The sequence below is a fragment of the Furipterus horrens genome, unplaced genomic scaffold (assembly GCF_987537825.1).
Source record: "Furipterus horrens unplaced genomic scaffold, mFurHor1.1.pri manual_scaffold_11, whole genome shotgun sequence".
Classification (NCBI taxonomy): Eukaryota; Metazoa; Chordata; class Mammalia; order Chiroptera; family Furipteridae; genus Furipterus; species Furipterus horrens.
The window spans coordinates 13,986,764-13,999,017 of record NW_028327181.1 but is presented as its reverse complement, the minus strand read 5'-3'; the positions used below and the strand labels follow the sequence as shown (position 1 = coordinate 13,999,017).

General features: G+C 42.6%; 1 protein-coding gene across 1 annotated transcript in view; it reads left to right on the top strand.

Annotated features, from left to right (window-relative positions):
* The window catches only part of PITPNB (phosphatidylinositol transfer protein beta), a 60,171-nt gene that overhangs the window by 17,734 nt on the left and 30,183 nt on the right, over positions 1 to 12,254 (top strand). The window contains exons 5-7 of the mRNA XM_090291075.1: positions 477 to 484; positions 1,006 to 1,080; positions 2,670 to 2,753. Coding sequence (XP_090147201.1) covers positions 477 to 484; positions 1,006 to 1,080; positions 2,670 to 2,753 — 167 coding nt within the window. The remainder of the gene's footprint in view (positions 1 to 476; positions 485 to 1,005; positions 1,081 to 2,669; positions 2,754 to 12,254) is intronic.

The following is a 12,254-nucleotide window of genomic DNA, read 5'->3' as shown; positions in this document are numbered from 1 at the left end:
CCCTCCACCAGCAAAAAGAGTCTGACTCGCTTTGTTGCAATTCTCGCTATATTGTGGTGGTGTAGAACCAATCGCAATGTCTCCGAGGTGTGCCTGTAGAGAGACCTTACAGAAAGATCATCCACACTCAGGAGTGTCTTCTGCTGTAGTTCTAACACGATTTTATGTCTGTCGCCATGTAAGAGAGGAGTGACATGGCAGCCTTGTTAAGTTAGTATTATACATGGCATCTTTACTTTGGTGTCGTTATTCCTTTTATTGCTGTCTTACAGTTAGATTACTGATCCGTAATCTAAAGTCTCCTGCCTGCAGTGTGACTTGTGCAGAAATTGTGCTTTTCGCGTGTAAACTATTAAATGTTCTATTTTCAGGTAGTTAAATCTTGTGACTTTAAATATTGTGACAGATAGTTTTGACTTTGATTAATATTCTGAAATTTTTCCCTTTTTCTTGCCTACCTGTCCATTACGTCTCAGTCGTAACGGTGAGTAAAACTTTTTGTGTCACATACTCCTCACCTTTAAACTTTGCTTTATATAGTAATTATTTTCCATTATTTCTTGCTTTTTTTTTTTTTTTTTTATTAGAACTGCCCACCACTGCACGGCCCCGGCTCTTAGCTTCTCCCAGCAGCCTGCACTCTGCCGCATGTTCTCACGGTTAATGGGCTTGCTTCAGCCTTGACTCAAAACCTCCCTCTTGACTTAATGTTGCTCCTGCTACTTTTTTTGAATGCCAGATTTGCTCACCAAAGCTCACAGCTTCTTTAATATTAGCTCTATATCCTGTATAACAACTAGAGTTGTTTGAATTATTTAACAGCATCTAACTTTTGGTTTGCCTGACAAATCTATAAAAATAGGTAGCTAATGATTCTTTGTCATTTGAGGATCAGACTTGTAGACTCAAAGGCATGGATGCTTATGCTGGGGAAGGCTCCTGCAGACATGGGTCCCGAAGACCTGCTGAACGATCACTGTCGTTTTACTGTTGTGTTTTCTGCAGAATGAATATATGAAAGATGATTTCTTCATTAAAATTGAAACATGGCACAAACCAGACTTGGGAACATTAGAAAATGTAAGTTTCACCTCTGGGCTGTCAGTGAAGAAACCCCTGGAAATGAGAATACTATAGTCCATTTTGTCATCACCAAAACGATGCTACCTGTGTTAGACTGGTACCTGGCCACCCTGGCTACACACCAGGGATGTGTCAGATTGCGGTGAGGCGAGCGAGCAGCCAGAAGCAGCTGGGCCTCCCGTGATCTTTCCCCTTGCCTTGGGGCATGAGTGCACTTTGGTGAGGTTGCTGTTTTTATCAGCAGCTCTTTCTCTGGGACAGTGAGAACGTGGATAAGAAAATTTGCAGGTAATCCCCAAACTGATTTTAGCTGTTACATTTTAGATTTCTTTTATCTTTCATCTGTGTGTGTTTGCCAGAACTGCTCTCTATAGCAAAATTGATTCCTTTAATTTTCACCTTTACTCCACTCTACTGGGATATGGGTTCATATCAAAGGAAAGGCCACAATGAGGGGGAAGGTGCATTGACTAACATACAAAAATGTTGATGAGTTCCTGCTTTTTACAAGTTGGCACTCATTATCTCTAAAATAAATTTCAAGGAAGTCGGTTAAGACTCAATGTAATCATGAACTCTTGGTAAGGTCTGTCAGGGAGCTTGGGAGGGCATCTGGTATAGGTTGATGCCCTTGGACTAGTGGTTCTCCAAAGTATGGTCCCCAGACCAGCACCAGCATCTGGGAACTTGTTAGAAATGCAAACTCTCAGGTCCCATCCCCCATCTACTTAGTTAGAACTTCTGGGCCCAGCGATCTCTGTTTTCTAGTGTCCAGTTGAGAACTGCTGTTCCAACCTTAGGATCATTGTTGTATAGGAGAGTAAGTTGATGGTAATTGTGATAAAGTCCGTTTTTACTGTGCTTTTTATTTACTGGTTCCAATTAATAGAACTTTTGGGTTATAATTTGTAGTATTTTGACCTGAGTTTTTAATCCACGTGAGCACTTGACATTTCATTTTGTTTTTTCATAGTAACTAAAATTTAGAGTCTAAATGAGATGATTTGATACCTTTCAGCTTTCAAATGAGTATATCTTTGGCAGTTTTTAAACAATTCTTAATTGGTTCATAGGTGGAGTTTCAGAAATAAATGATTGAACTTGAAAATAGAGGACTTAATATCATACTGAAACGGAATAGCTTTAGGATAATCAAATTCAGGAGAGGTTTTAGACCATACAGTGCAGCTTTTTGAAATCTTAATTATAATGTCACTTTATGTTTGTCTGGAATTTGGAGCTTTTAAGGACTTTGTCATGTATTTGGGTTAAACATGGGTCAGGTACATTTCGTTAAATAAATCATCTCTAAGGACTACCAGAAAATACTGTACAGGTTTCTGGTTTTTGACAGCATCCTCACCCCATCTACCCCCTTGTTATTTGGGGTTTTAAGGGATAACAGAAGATTTCTAGATCCCCCAAGACTTCAATAGTTAATTTAATGAAATAACAATTTGGATTTTTTATACTTCATAGTGTACTCTGAGAGACTCAAGATAAAGATTATACACATAAATATAATAGTTATGCCTAGTAAGAACAGTCTACAGTTTGTTTTGTTCATTTCTCTTTGTCATTTATAGGTACATGGTTTAGATCCAAATACATGGAAAACTGTTGAAATTGTCCACATAGATATTGCAGATCGAAGTCAAGTTGAACCAGCAGTAAGTACTATGTACTGCTCAATGACATTTTTACCTGTTGCCTCTTACACCTAAGAATTATTTTCTTTCTTTCTTGTATGGCCTACATTTCTACACTGAAATGACCCTGCAGCTTAGGTCGGGCTGTGCAGCAGAAAGACCAGAGGGTTGGAGAGAAGGTGGTTTGTTTTTGTGCAGACTTCACCTCTCCATAAGTGATCACTTTAAGAATCTCAGTACCTGAAATGTAGAGGTTTGTTTACAAGGGGGCGAGGGGAGAAACAGTACTTTACAATAGATTAAGAAAGCAAAAATTTAATTTACATACAAATTTTCAGTAACTTAGGTTAGCCTAAAATTGTCATTTGTGGGAAATGTTTGATGGTAGAACATCTCAATTTTAACAGTTGTGTAGCTTTCTGTTTTGATTCTTACTAGATGTAAATGTTTGTACTTTAGGCGTTTGGCTTAAAAAAAAAGTTTTCAAGAGCACTGAAACCTTTATTTTACCACATCCCTGCACCCCTCCCTGCTCCAAATTAGGGTTCTTATATTTGCCACTGTTCGTAAATATTAACTCACTACTTGTGCTATACTGGGTGCTGCTTCAGTTTTGCAGTGCCCGGCTGTGGACTTTTTACACGGTAAGACAACCTGTGACCCCCTTCTTATTTAGAGAGAGCTAAGACTTTGAAATAAGAGTGACACCTCTTGTTATGTCATGGTCAAGCACAACATGTTTAGTTAACACCTCATTTCAGTCTTTCCATTTCATTTTCAGTGTTTCTTCCCTGAACTTGAACACTACTGTAAGCTGAAATAACTCAAATACTAAATGTCTCATGTTGCTGTTGAAGTTTAAGTAGAAACCTTCTAAAACAAAAGCCCCTAATTTTTTCTCAGAAATCACTGGGGTTGGGACTCCCAGCGGCGACCCTCTGCTAGGCTGGGTCCTGTTCTGCTAGGACCCCCTCCCTGAGTAGAAGTACTTGGGAGCACTGACTCAGGATCCTTGTCATAGGAGATTTTAAATTTCAGTTGTGTTATGATATGAAACTATTCATTCAATTTTAGAGCTGTTTCTGCCTTTGAAATTATATAGGACTTCTTATCCTCAGAAGTGAAGCGTATATTCTAATGAAAACAATGTCTGTTTTGCTCTCTTATGTCTCTTAGTATCTTTTCCAGCCATGATTTTCATGTGTAAGAGTGGTGGTAGTAAGAAAAATCACTGGGAGTGCGTAATGAGTGAGTCAGTTAGTAGCTAGGTCAGGACAGCTTCCAAGCCCGGAGCAGCAGGTCACAAGGTAATGCTGAGCTGCAGTATGGCACGCCGGGATTGGGGGCCCTGAGAAGCCATTCAGATGATATTGTCAGTGTTTGAAAAAGTTGTGCTGGCCGAACAAAATGGTTGGTTCCATGACGCATTCCTTATTCTCCGGCAAAGGACAAGGCACCTTTGGTTTTGCTGGGGGCATAAAAGTAGTTCTTTTTCTTATTCTCAGGCTAAAATGGGTTCTCAGTCAGTGCCTGCAGGCTCCAGGGCACATGGTAAGAATAGTGAAGGCAGATTGGGAAGAGGCCTGGAGCCCTCAGGCCCATCCCTTCCACCACAGCGTGGCCTTCGGAGAGGAGAGAAGGCAGTGTGTATGCAAAGGCTGAGCGCGGTCCTCTGTGTGGCACGGTGTTTGGGATGAGTAGGTAGTGAAAGAGAAGGAACTGGGCCCACGTGATGAGGGTCTGCATTGTGAGTCTGGAGCTGTGGCTGAGAACATTCATTCTGAAAGGCGTTAGCTTCAGATTCAGATTCTGAGCTTTTGCTGCCTGCTGGCTCTTCAGTCGTGGGCAGGTGCCTTAGACTCTGTGCCTGTTTTATCTTTTGTAAAATGGGGCTAATTATCTCACGGGATTTAATATGAGGGCCTGCCTTGGTAATTGTTCTCCATTATTGTCATATTATTAACTCTGCAGCATTCCCTCACTTATCGTGGGTATTACGTACTAGACCCCCCTGCGATAGATGCAAATCCGCCGAGTAGGAACCTTACATTTATTTTAGTATTTATATATATTTTAACCCTTCCCACTCACTTATAAACCGTTCCCACTCCCTTATTAACCTTACAGCAAAAAACCCACGATAAATAATTAAATATAATATTTTAAAAATCCCACGATACAGTGCGGCCGCGCTAAGTGAGCCGTGACATAGGAGGGACTGCTGTAGTTGTGCAGGAGTTCTGAGAATCTGTGTTCACAACAGGTGTTTGGGGAGTGAATACGTGTTCACGTATGTGTGTATGATTCTGTTTTTCAGTGTCCGTGGCTCCTGTTTTCCAAGTTACATTTTAGAAATCAGTAAGATAGAATTTTTTTTAAGTTTATTGGATTCGTGGTGCATTTTTTATAGTGATAAAATAGACATAACATAAAATTTACGATTCTAACCATTTAAAAATGTACAGTTCCAAAAAAAAAAAAAAATGTACAGTTCCGTGGCATTTAGTACATTCACATACAGGGGTGAACAACCATCACCACCACCTAATTCTGGAATGTCTTCATCATCCCAAATGGACACCCCGGACCCATAAACAGTCATCCCCTCCTGCCCTCTCCCCTCAGCCTTGGGCTACCGCTAATCTGTTTTCTGTCTCTGGATTTACCAGCTCTCTATTCCCTAGAAGTGGGATCATGACGGTATGCGGCCTTCTCTGTCTGGGTGCTTTTACTTTAGCATAAGGTTTTCAAGTCCGTGCATGTCGTTGTGTGCGTCATTACTTCATTCCTTCTACGGCTGAGCAGTGGTTCGTGTGTGGATGTACCACGTTTTGTTATCCAGTCGTCCTCTGACGAGCAGTTGTGAGCGGCGCTGCTGTGAACATTTGTGTCACAGAAGCTTTTGGTTTATGTGTTTTCTCAGCTGTGGATACTAAAAATACAACTGATGGCGGAAATTCTCAGTTTTTGACAATAAGAAAAGAACCCCGACATGCACATTTTCTGCTATAAAAGGAGATGGAGACTGTGGTGGGAGGCGAGGGTGCCCTTGACAGCGTTTAAGCCTGGAGGCGAGGAGCAGAGCATTGCGCTGCCTGCGGGGGTGTGAATGCTGCGGTGGGTGTATTGGTGGGGGGCGTTGTAGGACCTGGCGTCCATTCCAGCAGGAGGTGGGCAGGAGACCCAGTGTGGGACAGGGACTCTGGGTCTGCCCTTGTCTTCTGCACATTCTCATCTCTTCACTCTGCTGGCGCGAGACAGTTGTACCAACACTGCCGGTGCCACACCATCTGCTTCCCTTGTCTAGTTCACGTTTGTCTTAGGTTAGCATCTGTGGCGAACACCTGGACCACCTGGCCATCCTCACTGTTTACCAAATCCAGTTTGGTTTTCTCTTGAGTTAATCTATTCATTTGATTCCCTTCCTTTTTTATGTTCTTGAAAATTCTAGTCCAAGGTGTTGGGAAAAGGAGGCTTTAAGGTCATATTTATCATTCTAAAGTGGCAGTGTGGTCATAGCTGCCATCCTGTCTGTAGTGGCTGCTCAGTCTGCGCTGTCTTCGTGGCGCTGCTGTAGCTATCCCAGACTAAGGAATGCCCTCAGGAGGCTTACAGTCCTGGCGACGCACGTCCAGGGCAGCGGAAGAGTTAACAAACGGCAGAGGCTTATGTATGGTGCAGAGAGCTGCGGGATTTTAGGTAAGAGAACAGATGCTCTGTGAGAATGGAAATCGGAAAAGACAATGGGAGAGCCCTTACATGAGGGTCAGAAGGGTTTTGTTGGGTGAGATGGTTCACCCCCGCCCTCATTACCAAGCTTTTCCCTCTTACTCATTCTCTGGCGTTTTATACATTTCTTTCTTTTTCTCTCTCCCTTCCAAATAGAAGCTGAACCCCCGAGGGAAGAATCATTGTACTATTAACCATTGTCTCCCCAGCTCCTAGAACAGCACCGGAGACATAGTAGGTACTCATGAATGTGTGTTAAATCAGTGAATGAATTGTAGGCAAGTGCACAGAAGTGAAGGTATACGTTATTATCCACCACTGAGGGAGAAGTCGGAATAATTTTTAGAGTTGAAGGGAACCTTGGCTACCTAGGCGTGGTTGCTTTCAAACTATGTTTTGCGTAAACCTGAGTTTCCTAGAGCCCACTAGTGGTGTCAGGATGGAGCAGCTGGAACATGGGGCTGAGGAGTTCCCTCTGTCCCCCTCTCTAGCATAGTTCTGCTTGTTTGACGGTTGTCCTCACCATGTAAGATTTACTTTGGACACAGTTCTGCAGCTGCAGAAAGTTCAGTCTCAGGGCTAACCTCTCTGTTTTCCAAGTGAGGAAACTGAAACCCAGATAAACTAGTTTTCCTCAAGATGATTTAGCTCATGCCAGAAGTGGAAATTCTAACTCTCAATCCAGTGTTCTTTCCACTGACTCTTGATTCCTTCCAAACTAAGGCCCTGCTTTGTCAGTCTTGGAGCTGCCACCCGAGCACTGTCTTCCTCTTCTCACACTGGTCTGCCACTCGCCGTGTCATGGGATTTTTCTGTCCTGGTACACTGCTTGTTCTGGCCTCCTCTTGGGACTCTGCCTCTGCCCACATTTGTGTCCTGCAGGACCTAGGTCAGTTTTCATTTCCTCCAGGGAGCTCGCGTCCAAGTTGCAAACAGTCTGCCCCTCTGCTGAATTTCAGCTCTTGTTCATTTCGTTCACGTGTCTCGTTCTCTCTGTTCAGGCACCCATCCTCTTTTCACAGAGTGGGTGACTCATAAATACTTGCTGAATGATGAGCTTGAGGGTAATGATGAAAGAAGCCTATATGAGTGAAGAATTTGTATAAAATTAATTGAAAGCCAGTTTGATATCATCTGGATTGGCAAGGGGTGAGGAAACAGACACATTACATGCATTGCCTAATGTATAGGTGGTCCCACTTGTGTAGCACAGTTACAGATGTGTGTGTCCTTGGACGCAGTGAAATGGCACTGCTAGTAGTCGATCCTACTCTGTTTGATTAGAAACAGTCTGAAGTCTAAATGTCTGTCCATTGTTGGAGAACTGATTGAAAACATGGTAGACCCATATGATGGAGTTTAGTGCAGTCGTGAAAAGGGCAGGAGCTCTGTTTGTACTGATGGGGAATCTTTTCCATGATAATGTGGAGGGGAAGAGGTGAAGGGTATGTGTAGTATGTTTCCATCTGTAATGTAGAAGAGAGAAATATCTATATGTACTTATTTACTTATGTAGAGATGGTCAAGAATACTGTGTAAGATAGTTGTAGTGCTTCCTTTGTGAACTGGGGGAGCTAGATGGCAGGGGAACAGGTGGAAGAGTTGAGGTCTGGCAGAGATATGTACAGTGGGTTTAGGGATGTCCTCTCCTTACTAATGGTATTGGTTTTCTATTGCGTGAAAAACTACCACAAATTTAGTGGCCCTGTAATGTAACCTAATCAAAGGAATGAGAACCATCGCCTTTGTCATCATCTATTGGTTAGAAGCAAGTCACGGGTTTTCCTTATTTCCAGAGGAGGTGATAATGCAAGAATGTGATTCTTGGGTGGGTGGGGTTCATATTAAGGTATGTGCACCCTACCAACAGTCAATATTCAGTACCTAAAATTTGCTCTTCAAGGGTTTAAGTGACACTGGAATTGGCCAACAAGGCGGAATTTCAGTAGGAAGGCCTTCTGCCGGTGTGGGGGTCCCTCAACCTTCAGGCTGGGACACAACTCCTGAGATTTTAGTCTCAGTCTTCTTAGTTCATTGATTTTCCTTTTGCTTTTAATGAACTCTTGATTTTTCTTGAAGGAGCCACTTTTTCTAAAATCTTATTAAGTGAATCTCTTTCCTTATTACTTGCTTTATAAGAAATAAAAACCGTTAATTAGTAATTTTGAGACGATAAGTAACCAAGTCGCCGTCCGAAGCAGGACAAAGGTGAAATAGTTCGGAGGTCAAGAAACAAGAGGTTGGAAGTGATGCTCAAATCTTTTAACTCCACCTGGTGGGGGTTTTCTGTCACTGCAAGTAGCTTTAATATAGATGTAGCCCTAAACATTTTAATTTAGAGTGACTGTTGATTACTTTTAGGGTTTAACTCTGCTGGGTTGCTGGTGTCAGACAGCTTGTATACCGCTCTGTCATAGACTTTTGGTCATGCCTATGAACCGTGCACAGAAGTGATGTGATTAGACCCACAGTGCAACTGAATACTTGGGGAGTTGCTTTGACATATTTACATAATTGAAGGGAAACATGGTCACAGTAACTCTAGGAACAGGATTTATTGTAGAAGTCTGTCAGTGTGACCCTGAGTGATAGGCTACAGAAATCATATATATTTAAATATATGGGTTATTTGGGGGGAGGGGGTGTTGATCACTTATGGAAAGTATGATTGGGACTGTTAGTATAGCCATTAGTCTGCAATTTTCTAGGAGATACATCAGTGCCTAATGAAACAAACTAAGCAGTTTGGGATTTCTGCATAAATGTCCCCACCCAATTTCTTTGACCACAAAACAAAACAGATTTCCTATTTCAGGGGAAAGAGGCCTTGTAGTGTCCTTTAAGAAGGAAGACTCCTTCTGCTTGACACTGAAGCAGCCACTCAGCGCACTGTTCCAGCAGGACACGCCCCCTCACTCCCACCCTCTCCCCATTGCAAATATAACCCAGATATCACTACTGAAAAGGCTTCCTCGGTAAATTGAGTCCCTTTTGGCGGCCTGCCTGTACTGTACCCATCGTCTGTGTTGCCAGGACCTAGCAGGGTGCTCAGTATTGAGCCTGATGTGGAGTGAGCTTTTCAGTAAAGGCTTGGTGGATCAAAGAGAATATGCAGATTTTTCCCTCTGGTGTTAAAGGAAAATAAAGTTTGAGGAAATTGAAATATTTGTTCAAGTAGTAAATGAACAAAGTGCTACTTTAGGTCCTGTGTTTGCTAATCCTAGATGGTGAAGTATGTTTGATGTGTCTTCATTTCTAAATGAGCATATATCTTTCTGTCAGATTGAAAAGTGTTTTAGATCAAATTGTAATAGGAGTCAAGGTATCCAGCATAACATACCAGAATATAATTAAAACTATTACTAATTCCTAAAGTTGTCATAGATACATAGCCGCAACAGAAAGTCACGAATTCTCTAAATGTCCTGATGAAATGCACGTGCATATCTTCAACTCATTTCCAAAATATACACAAATGCGTCCGTTGACATCTGCTGCTGCTTTTTTATTTTTAAGGTATACATTTGAATCTGGCCCCTTTTAATCATCTCCAGGACTTTGTCTAAGTAGCTTTCCATGATTTGTATACAAAAGTCACTTCCCAGGAGAAGAAGACTCTTTAAAGTGTAAGCCGAAGTATACACACGATTAACATCAGAGACCTTCGTTTTTTGAAGTAATTTGAAAGAAAATGAGCAGGTTTCTTTTTTTTAAGAAAGAAATTGGAACCACATTTTTTAGGCATTTATGTGTGACCAGAAAGGATTGTTTTCAGCCTCCCCCTGTAGTAGAATATGCTTCCTCTGTATTCCTATGTGACCTTATAATTTCCAAGGTTATTTTTAGCAGAAATGTTAACTCAAATTTGTAAGGCCCACAGGTTTAAAATTGATCTAGCTTAACATCTATGTCTTAAATGTCACTAATAAGCAAATATTAATGAAATGAAAATATTAAATTATTTGGGAGATTTAGATTTAAAATATTTCACAATAAAATGCAGCAAGTTTAAAGAGGGAATTAATTTTTTCCTCATGTTTTAGCATGTTGGAGTTCACTAGTTTGTGGTGAAAGGGTTTCTCTAAATTAAGCACTTCACAGCCAAGAGTTGCCCTATTTTGTAACTGTACTGGTGTTTCATTGAAAATGGTATTTCTAAAAGGAAGCGACAAAAACTAGAAAAACTCATGTGCCGTGTTTTTTCTGGGTCACAGAAAGGATGTGCTGGGTGTGCTCAGACTGATAGGGTCCTTCATGGGGACTTCCCAGCACAACTTGAAGGCACTGTTAATGCTGGTGACTCAGAAAGCTTGTGCTCTTAATTTGGTAAAGCTCAGATTTTATTCATACCTCTTCCTTCCTTTGTCCTTTATAACCCCCTCCGCCCCAGTTGTTACTGACACATTCCTCTTTCTTGCCTGCTCAGGAGTATAATTGCCACATCATATTTACCTGAAGTCTCCATCCTTTTTTTCCTGCTCCCTCTCTCCACTTGCAAATGCTCCCTAGGGGAGTGACAGGAAAGGGTGTCTGACACTGTGAGCGCTGAGCTCCGGAGCCACCCTGATGCCTGCCCCACATAACCAGACCTCCGTCCCTGGCCTGTCACTGCTGCTGGACTCTGGAGTGCTTTGCGCCACCTCGTCCCAGCAGTACACTTCCTGAGCAGCTTTCTCAGCATGAGCTGCTGGAACAATGTGTGGCTCCACTTCTAAGTCACAATTCTTTTCTTGATTCTCCAGGGAGCACAGGCACTCCCAAGAGAGGAATGGCTTCTGATAAATCTGATCCTCCCTGCCATACCTGGAGTCGCCTCCATTCAGTACAGCTCACAGCCTCTCCACCCATGTTTGGTCTCCCTTAGAAAACACCCCACCATGGCCATGAGGCAGGGTCTGTACATGTGTGAATCCCTGTTTCGGCTGGATCTGCCCATTGGTCCTTGGAAGTTAAAAGACTCTTTTTAGGGCCCTTGAGGCCCTCTGGGGAGCATTGTGTCTAGGACTCGGGCCTAAAGGCTTGAGCCCTTTCCATTTAAGCAAGGTCAGCCTTGTTAGAAATACAGGTTCTCACCACCCGCTCCCCAGCCGCGCTCGCTCTCCAGGTGGTTCCTGGGTCTGCTCACGTTGGGCTGTGCTCCACGTCACTGTCAGTGGTGACAGCTGTAGGAGGAGATACCTTCTCTAGGAGTTTGGGAGCAGAAGGAATCTCAGTTGGAGGCCATGGTCCGAAACATTCACGTCAGCCTCCATTTTTACTAAGGAGATTGGGTCCAGGGGCGCTCTGAAAAGATCCCTGAGCCCCATAACCAGTGGAAGGGGTGCTGAGACTCATTCCTAATTCAGTTAGAAAAGGCAACTGCCTGCTCTTCCAGCCATCTTCCCTAGTCCCCCGAAATAGCAGTTTTCACCAGTGGCCTTGGTCACCTCCTCCCATAACTGCTGAACTCTGGTATAGTTTGAATTCTGCATATGAGCAGTTATAATAAAAGGATTGGAGGCCCTAAGATGTCTTCTTGGTGTGGGATACTTAAGAATGAACACTACTCCTACATTTTCTCTCTTCATTTAGTGAACATTTATTGGGACTTGCTCTTTGCTCTGTGATGGTGTGGTAACTTTTTCCAGATAGAGAAATAATTGTATCTGAAGAGAGTGCAAGATTCTTCTTCAGTGTTAAAGTATTTCTAAACAACTTCGACTTCGGGGTTCCTTGGTTCCAACTGTGGCTTCTGTAGTGCAGCAGCGCTGAGTGCTCCTCCACCGAAGGGCTTTCTTTTCTCAACTGATAATA